An 18,101-nucleotide genomic window follows, 5' to 3' on the forward strand; every position below is an offset into this window, starting at 1 on the left:
CACACTGTATCACCCTATGATTCTGACTCTGTCTGGGGCATAAACTGGAGCCACATTGTGCTTGGTGATAGGATGCAGAGGGTAATGGTGAATGAGGTGTTTCTGACTGGGTGTACAGTATATAAAGTGTTGCACCATAGTTATAGGTGCTGGGACCTTTGTTTGTAGTAAATAAATAGGCTTGGCCTAGATGGATACAGCACTATGCAGGCAAATGACATTCTTGTATTGTAGATGGATACACATGTTGGCAAGGACATAAAACATTGAACAAAGAACAATACATCACTGAAAGAGACCTTCACTGCTCATATCATGATGAAAACATAAACATTCTCATCTGTCTGCACATGGTCTGTATCCCACCATTCCCTATCTTTTCATGTATTTGTTTCAATGCCCATTAAACCTGCTATCATATCTGCTTCCACCACCTCCCCTGCACAAAGTACCAGGCACCCACCACAGGCTGAATATAAAGGAGATCTTTTGTGAGAACAGGTGACCAAAACTGAACACAATACTCTAAATGTCTTGTACCAATGGCTTGTACCACTGCATTTTTTTAATAAACATCTTCGCTATCTATTATATCACTCAGTTTAGTGTCATCTACAAACTTACTCATCATGCCTTCACAATTCTCTAGCATGCCACTAGTCACAGACCTCCATTCTGAATGATAACCTTCCACCATCACCCTCTGCTTCCTTTCACAAAGCTAATTCTCAATGCAGTCAGTTGGCTCTCCCTGGATCGCATATGATCTAATGATCCAGTGCAGCCTACCCTCGGAACCTCATCAAATCTCTTGCTGAAGCCAATGTAGACAATGTCTATGGCTTTGCCCTTCTCAACCTCTTTGATTACTTCAAAATATAATTAGATTGGTAAGTCACACACTTCCATGTACCTAATCATGCTGACTAGCCCTGATTAGCCCCTGTCTAATGCATATATATCCTATCCCTCAGAATACTCTCTTCCTTTGAGCCCTTCTTGAATAGAGGCACACCCTTCAGCCTTGCAGCACCTCACCTGTGTGGTGAGGTGTTGGCACTCGAGGCCCTGAGCTGTAGGGAATGGTTGAACAGGCTAGATCTTTATTCCTTGAAATTCAGGAGGGAGGGGTGATGTTGTGGAGGTGTATGACATCATGAGGGGAATAGGTAGGGTGAAAGCATATCTAGAGTTTATGTGAAATTCCTATGGGGATAGAATAGATGCAAGGATAGTATTTCCCCAGGCAACCAGGGATCATAATTAGAGTGGCTAATGGAACTGTTACCTCAGGTTGACAGCTGCGGCCCACCTGCAGTCCGTCTGTTTTTTTCTTTCGTTTTGTTCATTGTCATGTTTTAGTTAATTTTGTTTTATTAAGTTGTGTATGTGTGTGGGTGGGGTGGGAGAAACATGTTTTGGTCTCTTCCTTCGGGGGATGCGACTTTTTCTTCGGTCGTATTCCCCGTCTCCGTCTGCGCCGAGGCCTAATGGCGGAGCTGGCGACATCGGAGCTGTAGCAGCAACAGCAGCGGCAGCGGAGACCTGACTCGGTCCTGGAGCTGTAGCAGCGGCAGCAGCGGCAGCGGAGACCCGGCTCGGCCCTGGAGCTGTAGCAAATACAGCAGCAGCAGCGGAGACCCGGCTCGGCCCTGGAGCTGTAGCAGCAACAGCAGCAGCAGCGGAGACCCGGCTCGGCCCTGGAGCTGTAGCGGCAGCGGCAGCGGAGACCGGACTCGCCCCCGAAGCTGTAGCAGCGGCAGCAGCAGCAGCGGAGACCCGGCTCGGCCCTGGAGCTGTAGCAAATACAGCAGCAGCAGCGGAGACCCGGCTCGGCCCTGGAGCTGTAGCAGCAACAGCAGCAGCAGCGGAGACCCGGCTCGGCCCTGGAGCTGTAGCAGCAACAGCAGCGGCAGCGGAGACCGGACTCGGCACAGAAGCTGTGGCGGCGGCAGCAGCGGCAGCGGAGACCTGACTCGGCCCTGGAGCTGTAGCAGCAACAGCAGCGGCAGCGGAGACCCGGCTCGGCCCTGGAGCTGTAGCGGCGGCAGCAGCGGCAGCGGAGGCCCGGCTCGGCCCTGGAGCTGTAGCGGCAACAGCAGCGGCAGCGGAGACCTGACTCGGCCCCGAAGCTGCGGTGGCGGCAGCAGCAGCAGCAGCGGCGGAGACCCGGCTCGGCCCTGGAGTTGTGGCGGCGGCAGCAGCCACCCGCGGAGTTTGAACCGTCGCCTCGGCGCAGAGGGAGAACAAAGGGGGAAGAGACAGAGACTTTAAGATTTTGCCTTCCACCACAGTGAGGAGGTGTTTGGTGAACTCACTGTGGTGGATGTTAAATTTGTGTTGACTGTGTGTTTTTGCCATTTTTAAAAATTGTATGTATGACTGCAGGGAAACAAAATTTCGTTCAGACCGAAAGGTCTGAATGACAATAAAACGAATCTAATCTAATCTAATCTAAAGTTCCAGACACCTGGGTTTGATCCCGACTTTGGGTGATGCCTATGTGGAGTTTGCACGTTCCACCTAAATCCACGCAAATTCCCTTTGGGTGCTGCAGTCTCCATCAACATCCCAAACACGTGTAGGTTGATAGGTTGCTGTAAATTATCCCATGAATTATAGCACAGAACATGGAACAGTACAATACAGGAATGGAACTTGGGGATCTGGAGCAGTTGATGGAAATTTTGGGAAGAGAAAGAGGGATCAGTGTAGGATTGGGATAAAAGGGTGCTTGATGGTTGACCTCATGGGATGAAGGACCTGTTCACATGCTGCATGTGGAGATGGGAAGAAATATCTTCACTTAGTGGGTGGAGAACCTTTGCAATCCTCTCCCCAAGTGGGTTTTGCAAGCTCAGTGGCTGAGTGTTTTCAGACAGAGATGGATATCAAGGATATGGGGAAAATAGGGTCAGTGCAAAATAATGGTCCTGAGGTTGTAGTTTGGTCATGGACCAACTGAATGCTAGAATAGGTGCAAGGGGTCGAATGGCCTCCTCCGGCAACCATGTTTATTCCTGTCACGGAAACTCAATGTACTCTGAGTGCAATGTCTGTAAAAAAATGTACAGTTTTCATACTTACTGCTTCTCTGTTCCATATCCCTGGGAATACACGGCTGCTGAGATGCCAACAGTAACCAGGGGGCAACCGTAGCCAAACAAGCACATGTACGTTGGTCTCATACTCTTTGCATTGAAGACTTTCACCAGCATGAGGTAAAGCTGCACACCTTCCAGGAGCATCCAGGAAAAACAGGCCAGGAAGAAATAATGCAGGAATCCAGCGATGACGGCACAAAGATCCTGGAAGTGATGCAAGAGAACAACAAGGAATTAATGAGCCTGAGCTGGGCTGCACAGGGTGGTACACTGGCTGGTTCACTAGGTCAATATACTGGGCCTGCGCGCTGAGTATATTGGTTTGGTATACTGGGCCGGTACACTAGGTCATTACACTGGATCAGTGCACTGGGCCAGGACACTTGGTTGGTTGTACACAGCAGTTTCAGTTTAGTTTATTGTCATGTGTACCGAGGTACAGTGAAAAGCTTTTGTTACATGCTAACCAGCCAGCAGAAAGACAATACATGATTACAATTGAATCTGTACACCGTGAGCCATTCACAGTGTGTGGATAAATGATAAGGGATATAAGGGATAATGCATTGGTACGAAGATACATTTCACTGCCCACTCAAGTTTGACCAACTGCCTGTAGTTTCCTATCGTCTCCCTTGCTCCTTTTCTAACGTAGCATGGATTCTGTTTGATGCCCTCCAAAGTGGCAACTCCATTATGTTGAATTCTGGAGACAGCATCAATGCACTCACTATTTTCACTATGACTTCCGTTGGTCTGTTTCTGTGCTGGATGACGTCCTATAAGGTTTGTCGTTTATATTGATTCACGACTTCCTCATCACCAGACCACAATCAGTCCAGATTGCAACAACACTTGCTCCTCGATGGCCACCAACACAGGGCACCTCAGGGCGGTGAGCTCTGTCCCCTGCTCTACTCACTTATTTCTACTGTGAAATTATTACATGGCAGCCATAACAGCTGTGTAAACACAGAACTTATAGGTAATGCAATAAACCAAAGTTCAATAAATTACAAAAAAACAATATTAGTATGAAACAAAAACTGAAATTACTTGGTACAGTTCATAGTTTGTAGTGTAGTTGGAGTGTGTAGTGTTCAAAAGCCTGGAGGTTGTTGGGAAGAAGCTGTTCCTGAACAGCCTGAGGTCATAGTTTCAGACTCCCAAACCTTTTCCCAATGGGGGAAGTGAAATGAGAGCGTGGCCAGGTGGTGTGGGTTCTTGATGATACTTGCTGCCTCTTTGAGACAACGCCTCCTACAGATCACTTCAATGGTGGGGAGGTTGGTACCCGTGATGGACCAGGCTGTGTTCACCATTATTGTGTTCTCCTTTTCTCCTTCCTTCCTAGGTGTTCAAATTGCCAAACCAGTCCATAACGCAACCAGACAACTTCAGGAAAGCTAGGGATCCATGAACCTGTCTTCATTAACGGAACAACAGAACAAAGAGTCAACAGCAGACACAAAATGCTGGAGTAACTCAGCGGGACAGGCAGCATCTCTGGAGAGAAGGGATAGGTCACATTTCGGGTCGAGACCCTTCTTCAGACTGTGGAACCGAAACTTCACCCATTCCTTCTCGCCAGAGATGCTGCCTGTCCCGCTGAGTTACTCCAGCATTTTGTGGCTACCTTCGATTTAAACCAGCATCTGCAGTCCTTTCCCAGTTTGGCAAAAGAATAAATCAGGGAAGGTAGCGCATCTGTGGATAACAAGGGAAATCAGGGATAGTATCAAAACAAAAGATGAAACATACAAATTAGCCAGAAAAAGCAGCCTACCAGAGGACTAGGAGAAATTCAGAGTCCAGCAGAGGAAGACAAAGGGCTTAATTAGGAAAGGGAAAATATATTATTAAAAAAAAACTGTCAGGGAACATAAAAACTGACTGCAAAAGTTTTTATAGATATGTGAAAAGAAAAGATTAGTTAAAAGAAATGTAGGTCCCTTGCAGTCAGAAACAGGTGAATTGATCACGGGGAACAAGGACATGGCAGACCAATTGAATAACTACTTTGGTTCACTCTTCACTAAGGAAGACATAAATAATCTGCCGGAAATAGCAAGGGACCTGGGGTCAAATGAGATGGAGAAACTGAGTGAAATCCAGGTTAGCCGGGAAGTGGTGTTAGGTAAATTGAATGGATTAAAGGCCGATAAATCCCAATGGCCAGATAGGCTGCATCCCAGAGTACTTAAGAAAGTAGCCACAGAAATAGTGGATGCATTAGTGATAATTTTTCAAAACTCTTTTGATTCTGGAGTAGTTCCTGAGGATTGGAGGGTAGCTAATGTAACCCCACTTTTTAAAAAGGGAGTGAGAGAGAAAACGGGGAATTACAGACCAGTTAGTCTAGCATCGGAAGTGGGGAAACTGCTAGTTATTAAAGATGGGATAGCAGCACATTTGTAAAGTGATGAAATCATTGGACAAAGTCAGCATTGATTTATGAAAGGTAAATCATGTCTGATGAATCTTATAGAATTTTTTGAGGATGTAACTAGTAGAGTGGATAAGGGCGAAAAAGTGGATGTGTTATATCTGGACTTTCAGAAGGCTTTCGACATGGTCCCACATAAGAGATTAGTATACAAACTTAAAGCACACGGTATTGGGGGTTCAGTATTGATGTGGATAGAGAACTGGCTGGTAGACAGGAAGCACATAGTAGGAGTAAACGGGTCCTTTAAAGAATGGCAGGCAGTGACTAGTGGGGTACCGCAAGGCTCAGTGCGGGGACCACAGCTATTTACAATATATATTACTGATTTGGACGAGGGAATTGAATGCAACATCTCCAAGTTTGCGGATGACTTGGCTGCAAGGTGACTTGGATAGGCTGGCTGAGTGGGCAAATGCATGGCAGATGCAGTATAATGTGGATAAATGTGAGGTTATCCACTTTGGTGGCTCAAACAGGAAAGTAGACTATTATCTGAATGGTAGCCGATTAGGAAAAGGGGAGATGCAACGAGACCTGGGTGTCATGGTACACCAGTCATTGAAAGTAGGCATGCAGGTGCATCAGGCAGTGAAGAAAGCAAATGGTATGTTAGCATTCATAGCAAAAGGATTTGAGTATAGGAGCAGGGAGTTTCTACTGCAGTTGTACAGGGTCTTGGTGAGACCACACCTGGAGTATTGCGTACAGTTTTGGTCTCCTAATCTGAGGAAAGACATTCTTGCCATAGAGGGGGTACAGAGAAGGTTCACCAGACTGATTCCTGGGATGTTAGGACTTTCATATGAAGAAAGACTGGATAGACTCGGCTTGTACACGCTAGAATTTAGAAGATGGAGGGGGGATCTTACAGAAACTTTAACAATTCTTAAGGGGTTGGACAGGCAAGATGCAGGAAGATTGTTCCCGATGTTGGGGAAGTCCAAAACAAGGGGTCACAGTTTAAGGATAAGGGGGAAATCTTTTAGGACCGAGATGAGAAAAATATTTTTCACACAGAGAGTAGTGAATCTCTGGAATTCTCTGCTACAGAAGGTAGTTGAGGCCAGTTCATTGGCTATATTTAAGAGGGAGTTTGATGTGGCCCTTGTGGCTAAAGGTATCAGGGGATATGGAGAGCAGGCCGTTACAGGATACTGAGTTGGATGATCAGCCATGATCATATTGAATGGCGGTGCAGCCTCGAAGGGCCGAATGGCCTACTCCTGCACCTATTTTCTATGTTTCTATGTTTCCTACACAAAGAGTCAACAGCTTCAGGTTCCTGGATGTGTGTATCTGTGAAGGCCCATCCTGGGCCCAGTGTATTGATGCATCACAATGAAAACTCATCATTGTCTTCACTTCCCCAGTAGATTGAAGAGATTCCCTATGTTGAATACTTTTTTGAATTCTCTTCTCTGGCAGAGAGCACTCTAACATGGAGTTATAGAGTCATACAACATGGAAACAGGGCCTTCGGCCCAATAGCATATTCCAACCAACTTGCTTCATCTGCACTAATCCCATGAGCCAGTGATAATAGAAAATAGACAATAGGTGCGGGAGTAGGCCATTCGGCCCTTTGAGCCAGCACCACCATTCAGTGTGATCATGGCTGATCATCCACAATCAGTACCCCGTTCTTGCCTTCTCCACATTACCCCTGACTCCGCTATCTTCAAGGGCCCCATCTATCTCTCTCTTGAAAGTATATAGAGAACTGGCCTCCACTGCCCTCTGAGGCAGAGAATTCCACACTCACAACTCTGTGTGAAAAAATGTTTCCTTATCTCCGTTCTAAATGTCTTACCTCTTATTCTTAAACTGTGGCCCCTGGTTCTGGAGTCCCCCGACACTGGGAACATGTTTCCTGCCTCTAGCGTGTCTAATCCCTGAATAATCTTATATGTTTCAATAAGATCCCTTCTCATCCTTCTAATTTCCAGAGTATACAAGCCCAGATGTCGCATTCTATCAACAAGTTACAGGATACTGAGTTGGATGATCAGCCATGATCATATTGAATGCCGGTGCAGGCTCGAAGGGCCGAATGGCCTACTCCTGCACCTATTTTCTATGTTTCTATGTTTCTAACATATGACAGGGTCGCCAACCCGGGAATTAACCTAATGAACCTACGCTGCACTCCCTCAATAGCAAGAATGCCCTTCCTCAAATTTGGAGACCAAAACTGCACACAATACGCCAGTCGTGGTCTCACTAGGGCCCTGTACCACTGCAGAAGGACCTCTTTACTCCTATACTCAACTCCTCTTGTTATGAAGGCCAACATGCCATTCGCTTTCTTCACTGCCTGCTGTACCTGCATGCTTACTTTCAGTGACTAATGAACAAGGATCCCCAGATCCCAGTGTATTTTCCCTTTTCTGAACTTGACACCATTTAGGTAATAATCTGCTTTCCTGTTTTTGCCACTTCACCCTCCTCTAAATCTTTCCCTTTCATGGCATATAAATGTAGTTATGTTTCCTGCCTCAACTACCTCCTCTGGCAGCTTGTTCCATTTTCCCTCTCTCACACCGCCTGCTGCTGAAAGACTCATCCATGCCTTCATCTCCTCCCGACTGGACTATTGCAACTCACTTCTCCTTGGCATCAGCTCCACCTACATCAACCGACTCCAACTGGTCCAGAACGCAGCCGCCCGACTCATCACCCACACCAAATCCTGGCATCACATCACTCCAGTCCTCAAAAAACTTCACTGGCTTCCCATCTCCCACCGGATCACCTATAAAATCCTGGTCCTCACCTACAAAGCCCTCCACCATCTGGCCCCCCCATATCTCACTGACCTCCTCTCCCCCTACCAACCCTCACGGTCCCTCAGATCCACATCAGCCGGTCTCCTCTCCATCCACAAGTCCAACCTCCGCAGTTTTGGGGACAGAGCCTTCTCCAGGGCAGCTCCCAGGCTCTGGAACTCCCTCCCCCAACTGATCCGCAATTCCGTGTCCCTCACCATCTTCCAGTCCCGCCTCAAGACCCATCTCTTCACCTCTGCCTATCCTTAGCCCCACGTCCCCGTCCCTTTTCATCTGTGCATTAATTGCCTCATACTGTGTTTTGTATTGAATTCTGTCTTTACTTTGTGTACTAGTCATGTCTCTACTATTTATTTCATTCCCCTTACATGTTTTTCCTCTACATGCTCAATTTTTGTAAGGTGTCCTTGAGACTCTTGAAAGGCGCCCATAAATAAAATTTATTATTATTATTATTATTACCCACCATCCTCTGTGTGGAAAAAATTGCCCTTAGGTTCCTATTAAAAGTTTCCCTTCTCACCTTAAACCTATGCCACTGGTTCTTGATTCCCCTATTCTAGATAAAAGACTATGTGTTCATCCTAATTAAATTCCTTAGTCCACTTACCCAGCTGATTATTGACAACCTTATTTACTATATACCACCTATTTTATTGGCATCTTCAAACTTACTAATCATGCCTTGCATATTCTCATACAAATTGTTAATATAAATTACAAACAGAATGAGCCCAGCATCGATCCGTGAGGCACACACTCCCTGCTCATATCCATGAAACCAATTCTATATCCATTTAGACTCAAAAGGCTGGAGTAACTTAGCGGGTCAAACAGCATTTCTGGAGAAAAGGAATAGGTGACGTTTCGAGTCGAGTCTGAAAAAGGGTCTCGACCCAAAACGTCACCCGAAACGTCACCTATTCTTTTTCTCCAGAAATGCTGTCTGACCCGCCGAGTTACTCCAGCTTTTTGTGTCTATCTTCGGTTTAAACCAGCATCTGCAGTTCCTTCTTACACATTCTATCTCCAGTTAGCTGGCTCTCCCTGGATCCCACGTTATCGAACCTTCCAGTGAAGCCTACGATGGGGAACCTTACACGAGGCCCAGCTAAGGTCCATAGAGACTATTGATACAACCCTGCCCTCAACCTTGGTTATTTCATTTAAAAAAATCAATCAAAAACATCCCCCACCTTTCCAAATGCATCTTATCCCTCAAAATCCTCTCCTGTAACTTACCTACCACAGATGTTAACTTCATTGCTCTATAGTTCAAAGTTTTTCTTTGCAGCACTTTTTAAATAGTGGCACAACATTAGCCACCTTCAAGTCTTCTGGCACCTCACCCTTGTCTAATGATGATTTTATATCTTAGCCAGGGCTCTTGCGATTTAATCTTCAGCTTCCCACTGTATCCTTGTATATCTGATTAGGACCTGGACCTTCATACGTCATAGGATGTTTAGCCCTTCCTTGACTGTAATGCAAACTGTCCATTAAGTTTCAAAGCGCCCAAGTGTTCATAAAACACAGATCAGTGCAGCACAAGGACAGGCCCTTCATTCTACTATGTCTTTGCTGAGCATGATGCCAAGACTATCCCTTATCTACCTGCGCATAATCCACATCCCTCCATTCCTTGCATATCCATATCTCTAGTCAAAAGCCTCATAAATGCCACTATTGTATCTGCCACAACCACCAACCCTGGCAGTGCATTCCAGGCACTAACCACCCTCCGTGTAAAACAAAAGCTGCCCAGTGGATCTGCTTTAAATTTTGCCCTTTCACCTTAAAGCAATGCTCTCTAGTATTTGATTTCATTCATCCAGGGGAAAAGGTTCTGACTGCCTGCCCTATCTATGCCTCTCATAATTTTATGTACATCCATCAGGTTTTCCCGCAGCCTCGGCATTCCAGAGAAAACAATCCAAGTCTGTCCAACCTCTCCATGTAGCCCCTAATCCTGGCAACAATCTGGTAAACTTCCTCTGCCCCCTTTCCAAAGCCTCCACAACCTTCCTGCAATAGGGTGACCAGAACTGCACACAATATTCCAAATGTGGCCTCACCAAAGTCCTATGAACTGGTGGGGGGGGCGCCGTCCTGTATGGGTACGGCTGCCCAGCCTGCAGCTGTCCATTTTCTCATCTCTTTTTTTAATTTTTAGTGAGTCAAGTGTTTTTGGAGGTCTATTATTTTTTATGTGGGGGGTGGGGGGGGAAACTGCTTTCAGGGTCCCTACCCGGTCGGAGAGGCGGCTTCCTCCGTCGACCCATCCTCATTTTTATGTTTAAATTTCTTTATTATTGTTATGTTGTATTCTTTTTAATGTGCTGCAATGGCAATCCGCATTTCACTTCACCAATTGGTGTATGTGACAAATAAAGAACCTTGGAACCTTTTGAACCGTTGAACCTGTACCATGATTTCCTGACTCTTATACTCAATGCCCTGACCTATGAGGAGGTGACAAACGTGGACGATAAGGGTAGGGTGGTGGATGTTGTCTACAAGGATTTTAGTAAGGTGAACTTGTACTTGGGCATTGTCTTCAGTTTAGGAAAGATTTCATAAAGCTGACACAAGATAGCAAAGTTGGTTTATGAGGATGTTGTTGGGACCCAAGAGCTCTCTAGAGCTACAGAGAGAGTTGAGCACTTTTTAAATAGTGGCACAACATTAGCCACCTTCAAGTCTTCTGGCACCTCACCCTTGTCTAATGATGATTTATATATCTTAGCCAGGGCTCTTGCGATTTAATCTTCAGCTTCCCACTGTATCCTTGTATATATCTGATTAGGACCTGGACCTTCATACGTCATAGGATGTTTAGCCCTTCCTTGACTGTAATGCAAACTGTCCATTAAGTTTCAAAGCTCCCAAGTGTTCATAAAATACAGATCAGTGCAGCACAAGGACAGGCCCTTCATTCTACTATGTCTTTGCTGAGCATGATGCCAAGACTATCCCTTATCTACCTGCGCATAATCCACATCCCTCCATTCCTTAATCCTTTGAGCATAGGAGGCTGACGGATGATCTTACAGAGATGTATAAAGTCATGGGGAGTAGATAGAGTGAATGTTTAGTTGACTTTAGAGAAACGGCATGGAAACAGGCCCTTCAGCTCACCGAGTCCACATCGATCATCGATCATCCCTATGCTAGTCCTACACACTAGGTGGAATTTACAGAAGCCAATCACGAACGTCTTTGGAATGTAGTTGGAAAGTGGAGCACCCACGAGGTCACAGGGAGAACGTACAAACTCCACAGAGACAGCACTCGTTGTCAGGATTGAACCTGGGTTTCCGGCGCTGTGAGGCAACAGCTCTAACGCTGCACCATTGTGCTACCCCTGCACAGTGTTTTTCCCATCAGGCATTTAACAACTAGAGAGCTTAGGTTTAAGGAGGGATGGGAAAGAGTTAATAGGAAACTGAGGGACAATGCTTTCACACAGAGGGTGCTGGGTATATGGAACAAACTGCCAGAGGAAGTGGCGAGACAGCATTTATGAAGCTCAATATCCTTTCATAACTGTGCTGGGTTGTAGCAGGCACATGCTGCTGACCACAGTTCAGTACAATATGGGCGAGGACAACTTTCTCTCACTTGCCTTCTCTATCTCTACAGCTGAGTTGGTTTGTGCGCACGTGTGGTTTTCACCAGTTCTGCTCTGACATTTCTATATCTATGGTCTATTTTGAGAGACGGAGAAAGTGATGTTATCATCCTGGGTGAACCCTAACATACACTAAATAAAGCTTGCTACTTGCTGTATAATCTTACAGATCTCTTCGAGAATGCAGAAAAAAAGGAAATAACAAGATGTACTGAACCAGATCCTTTTATGATTCAGCATGTTGCAGAAGGACAACACATATCTTCATATATGTAGTATTGCTGATGTATAGAAACATCTCTGAATCACTCACAGTAGAATGAAAGAAGTTCAACAATGTTTCTCACAGATTTTGGGACAGTTCAAGTAATGGAGTCGTAGAGTCGTACAGCACTGAAACTGGCCCTTCAGCCCAACTTGCCCATGACCACCCAGATGTCCTATCTGCACTTGTCTCACTTGCTCACATTTGGCCTATATCCATGGAAAGCTTTCCTATCCAGGTATCTGTCTAAATTTTGTTCAAATGTTGTTACAGTATCTGCCACAACTACCCCTCTGACAGTCCGCTCCATATATCTACCTCCGTCTGTATGAAAAAGTTGCCTTCTAGATTCCTATTAAATGCCCATCTAATCTGAAAATGTTGTCCACTGGTTTTTGATTCCACTACTCTGGAGAAAAGACTGTGCATTCACCTCTATTTCCCCCATGATCTTATACACCTCCATAAGATCACCCCTCAGCCTCCTGCGTTCCAAGGAATCAAATCCGAGCCAGCCTAACCTCACTCCATAGCTCAGGCCTCCGTCCTGGCATCATCCTTATAAATCCTCTCTGCACTCTTTCCACCTTAACGACATCAATCCTATGCTGACAAAAACTGAACACAACTCTCCAAATTTGGCCACACCAACATCTTGTACAATTGTAATATAGACACTGTCCCCTACTGCCAATTTATCCATAAATCAGCTCCCAAGAGGAGGCTTCCCATCCTAGGACATTCGAGATGTCCTCTTTCTGTAGTAAATGTGGATTCCCCCTGCTGTCATAGACAGATCCCTCACCTGCGCCTCCTCAGTGTCCCCGAGTTTTGCTCTTGCGTCCCCTTCCCCCCAAACGGAACAAGAATAGAGTTTCCCTGGTCCTCACCTTTCACCCCACCAGCTTCCATATCCAACATTTATTTTTCTGACATTTCCACCACCTCCAATGTGATCCCATCAGTAGTTACATCTTCCCATCTCCATCCCTTTCTGCCTTCCAGAGAGACAGCTCCCTCTTCTATTCCTTGGTTCACTCATCCCTTCCCATCCAAATCACCCGCTTCCCAGGTACCTTCCCCTGTAACCACAGGAGATGTAACACCTGTCCCTGTAGCTCTTCCCTCACATCAACCCAGGACCCCAGCAATCCTTCCAGTTGAGATGAAGTTGGGTCACGTGACCAACCTCATCTTCTGTGTGTAGGAAGGAACTGCAAATGCTGATTTGAACCGAAGATATACACAAAAACATCACCCATTTCTTCTCTCCAGAGATGCTGCCTGTCCTGCTGAGTTACTCCAGCTTTTTGTGTCTCATCCTCTGTGTTCCAGATGTGGCCTCCTTTACATTGGCGACACCAAGTGTAGAATCGGCCGACTGTTTCGCTGAACACTTGCGCTCGTACTAAACCATGGCCAACTGGATTTCCCGGTTGCTAACCATTTTAACTCCCCTTCTTGTTCCTACAGTGACCTTTCTGTCCTGGGCCTCCTCTATCGCCATCTGGTTCTTGATTCCCATATTCTAGATAAAATACTATGTACTCATCCTAATTAAACTCCATTAATCATTCCTTGGTACTTTTACCCAGCTGATTATTGACAACCTTATTTACTATCTATGATATTTTAATGACATCTTCAAACTTACTAATCATGCCTTGCATATTCTCATACAAATTGTTCATATAAACGTCTTCAGACTGGTCTCAACCTGAAATGTTACCTATTCCTTCTCCCCAAATATGCTGCCTGTCCCGCTGAGTTACTCCAGCTTTTTGAGTCTATCTTACGTTTAAACCAGCATCTGCAGTTCCTTCTTACACACTAATGGATTGGTACATTGGGTTGTACACTGGATGATGCATTGGATTATACACTGGGCCATTACACTGTCGGGGCCAAACAGTAGCATGTGTTGAGTGCAGTAATGAACAGTGATGTGGCTCACTGCCCATCTTGGTGTTGTGCACCAAGGCCTGTTCCTGAGTGAGATCAACGGGAGAAGTGGTCACCATTATCTTCACCTACCCGATATTCGGTCTTGTCCATTCCAAAGATGAGCAGCAGTTCTGCCAAAAAGAGGCTGATGCACAGGTGAGTGTGGATGGTGGTCCTGATACTTTTAAGGGCCCGACACAGGGTGAAGGTGAGGACTGACAGCGCAAGGCAAACCAGAGAGACAATAACGCCGACCAGAGTGATCAGATGTAGATTGTGAGCATCATTCCCCTGAGGAGAAAAGAGCCATTGTAAATAAGAGCAATGTTTGAGGCATTCACAGACACATGAACAGTGGGGATGGCTGGTTACAGACCACATGTGGGGGATGTGTGGTTTAAATTGGTATCACGATCGGCACTGACTTTGTAGCTGCAGAACCTGTTTCTGCACTGTTCTAAATTCTATTTCATGAAATCCATTCATACAAATTTCATCCTTGAAATCATACCTGAAAAATAGCCAAGGTTAACAGATATAAGAATGAATGAATCTTTTCCAGGCTGTAAGTCTGCAATGCGGGTGCATTCAGGTCAGTTCTTGGATTAGGCTAGTTGGAATTTATATTAATGACCTGGGGGCGAGGACTCGATTGGCAGGTGGGTGGGATCTCGTGCAGGACATGACACTGAGAGGCTAGAAGTTGGTATGGTGGATGGTGTGGGAAAGGTTAGTGGGCAGAATAGGTAGGAGAGCGAGGAAGGAAGGTTGGTTTAAACTGCGCGTATCTTATTGCAAAGATCCCGATGGGTAAGACAGATGAGCTTAGGGCATGGATAGGTACGAGTGACTGGGACGTTGTAGCCATGACTGAAACCTGATTAAGGGAGGGGCAGGACTCGCAGCTCAATAATCTGGGGTAAAGGAGCTTCAGGAGAGACAGGGGTGAGGAGAAAAGAAGGGGATTGCATTGTTGGTAAAGGAAGATGTCACGGCTGTGTTGAGAGGTGATATTATTGACGGTTCATGTTGTGAGGCTATACGGGTGGAGCTGAGGAACAAGAAAGGGATGATCACCTTGTTGGGGGTGTACTACAGACACCGAATAGTCAACAGGAATTAGAAGAACAAATGTGCCGGGAGATTGCAGGCAGCTGCAGGTCAAATAAGGTTGTTGTAGGAGGGGATTTCAACTTTCCCAATAGAGACTTGGAAAATCATAGCGTGAAGGGTTCAGATGGGGTGCAATTCCTCAAAACTGTTCAGGAGGTTTCTTAAGCAGTATGTGGAGGCCCCTACACGTGAGAGGGCAATGCTGGATCTAGTATTGGGAAATTGGGAAGGGCACGTTAATGAGGTGTGTGTGGAGGAGCCTTTTGGGACCAGTGATCTCATTTCGATTAGGTTTAAGATAGTTATATGGATAGGGACGGAGAGGGTCACGTGTTTAAATGCTCAACTGGGTTAAGGCCAATTTGAGGGTATGAGAGAAGGTCTCGCTCAGGTTAACTGGAGCAGGTTATTAGATGGGGAAGGAACATCAGCCAAGTGGGATGTTTTTAAACGTGAACTGAAGAAAGCTCAGGATGTGTACGTCCCCATTAGAGTGAAGGACAAAGCAGGCAAACATAAGAAAGCTTGGCTGACGAGGGAAATTGAGACATTAGTCAAAAACAAGAAGGATGCATGGGACATGTATAGGCAGCTGGGATCAAGTGCATCCCTGGAGGGGAGAGAGTGGGACCTCTCAGGAATCAAAGCGGTCACCTCTGTGTGGAGCCACAGGAGATGGGCAAGGCCCTCAATTAGTATTTCTCCTCGGTATTTCCGAGGAGAAAGACAGTAGGACCTAGGAAATTGGAGCAGTGACTGGAAGTGTCTTGAGAGCAGTCAGGATTACTGTCGAAGAAGTACTGAAGGTACCGTCGTGTTTGAAGGCAGACAAATCTCCAGGGCCTGATCTGATATAGAAACATAGAAACATAGAAACATAGAAAGTAGGTGCGAGAGTAGACCACCAGGTCCGTCGAGCCCGCACCGCCATTCGCTCATGGCTGAACACTAAACAGACACACTTACCCACAAACAGTAGACACAAGACACAGAACACAAGACACTACCCTCCCCTTTATACCGCTATCACCCCTCTCCACCCCAAGAACCTCGTGATCTCCCGGGGGAGGCAAAAAACCGGATAAAAACCCAGGTCCAATTCGGGAAAAAAATCCGGGAAATTCCTCTCCGACCCCAATCCAGGCGATCGACACTTGTCCAGGAGATCACTCAGGTCTTACTATACTAACCATACCTAGGTCCATATCCCTGCCCTCTCCCCGTAGCCCCTTATCCCCTTGGCAGCTAAAAAAACATCTATTTTAGTCTTAAATATATTTAAAGTTTCTGCTTCCACTACTCCCTGGGGCAGTGAATTCCATAAATTAACCACCCTCTGGGTGAAGAAGTTCTTCCTCATCTCAGTTTTAAAAGAGCCCCCCCTTATTCTGCAACTATGTCCTCTAGTTCTAGTTTCCCCGATCATTGGGAACATCCTCGGTGCATCCACCCGATCAAGGCCCCTCACGATCTTATATGTTTCAATGAGATCGCCTCTCATTCTTCTAAACTCCAAAGAGTAGAGTTCCAGCCTACTTAACCTTTCCTCATATGTCAATCCCCTCATTGCAGGAATTAATCTTGTAAACCTTCGCTGCACTGCCTCCAGGGCTAGTACATCCTTTCTTAAGTATGGACCCCAGAACTGTACACAGTATTCCAAATGTGGTCTCACTAATACTGTGTACAGCTGCAGCAAGACCTCCGTGTTTTTATACTCAATCCCCCTAGCAATAAAGGCCAAAACTCCATTGGCCTTCCTGATTGCTTGCTGCACCTGCATACTAACTTTTAGTGATTCATGTACTAATACCCCTAGATCCCTTTGCGTTGCATTACAACGCAGCTCCTCCTCATTTAGAAAATAACTTGCCCTATAATTTTTTTTCCCAAAGTGAATGACTTCACATTTATTAGTATTAAATTTCATCTGCCAAGTTGTTGCCCACTCACCTAGCTTATCTATATCCTTTTGCAGACTCTTCCTATCCTCCTCATCCCCTACTTTTCCTCCCATTTTTGTATCGTCCGCAAATTTTGATATATTACACTTGGTTCCCTCCTCCAAATCATTTATATAAATTGTGAACAACTGGGGTCCCAGCACCGACCCTTGCGGAACCCCGCTAGTTACCGGTTGCCATCCCGAGTATGAACCATTTATCCCCACTCTCTGCTTCCTATTTGTTAGCCAATCCTCTACCCATGCTAATATATTACCCCCAATCCCATAATTTTTTATTTTTAGCAATAGTCTCTTATGTGGCACCTTGTCAAAAGCCTTTTGGAAGTCCAAGTATACCACATCCACCGGTTCCCCTTTATCCACCCGGGTTGTTACTTCCTCAAAGAATTCGAGCAGATTCGTTAAACAGGACTTCCCCTTCACAAAACCATGCTGGTTCTGTCCGATGAAGTCATGTTTATCCAAGTGCCCCGTTAGTGTTTCTTTAATAATTGTCTCTAACATTTTACCCACCACCGATGTTAGACTAACCGGTCTATAGTTACCCGCCTTCTGTTTACTTCCTTTTTTAAATATAGGTGTTACATTGGCCATTTTCCAATCCACTGGGACCGTTCCTGCCTCCAGGGAGTTTTGGAAAATTATCACCAATGCATCCACAATCCCCACCGCTATCTCCCTCAAGACCCTTGGATGTAATCCATCAGGCCCAGGGGATTTATCCTCCTTCAGTCTCATTAATTTCCCTAATACCACCTCCTTGGTGATCTTAATAGTATTTAGCTCCTCCATTCCTACCGCCCCCTGTTTATCCAGCGTTGGAATATTTTTTGTGTCTTCTAT

General features: G+C 45.7%; 1 protein-coding gene across 1 annotated transcript in view; it reads right to left on the minus strand.

Moving 5' to 3' along the window:
- The window catches only part of LOC116991878 (CD97 antigen-like), a 105,991-nt gene that overhangs the window by 19,335 nt on the left and 68,555 nt on the right, over positions 1 to 18,101 (minus strand). The window contains exons 10-11 of the mRNA XM_033050854.1: positions 14,270 to 14,470; positions 3,088 to 3,308 (exon numbers count right to left, since the gene is read on the minus strand). Coding sequence (XP_032906745.1) covers positions 3,088 to 3,308; positions 14,270 to 14,470 — 422 coding nt within the window. The remainder of the gene's footprint in view (positions 1 to 3,087; positions 3,309 to 14,269; positions 14,471 to 18,101) is intronic.

Source organism: Amblyraja radiata, chromosome 35 (assembly GCF_010909765.2).
Source record: "Amblyraja radiata isolate CabotCenter1 chromosome 35, sAmbRad1.1.pri, whole genome shotgun sequence".
NCBI lineage: Eukaryota > Metazoa > Chordata > Chondrichthyes > Rajiformes > Rajidae > Amblyraja > Amblyraja radiata.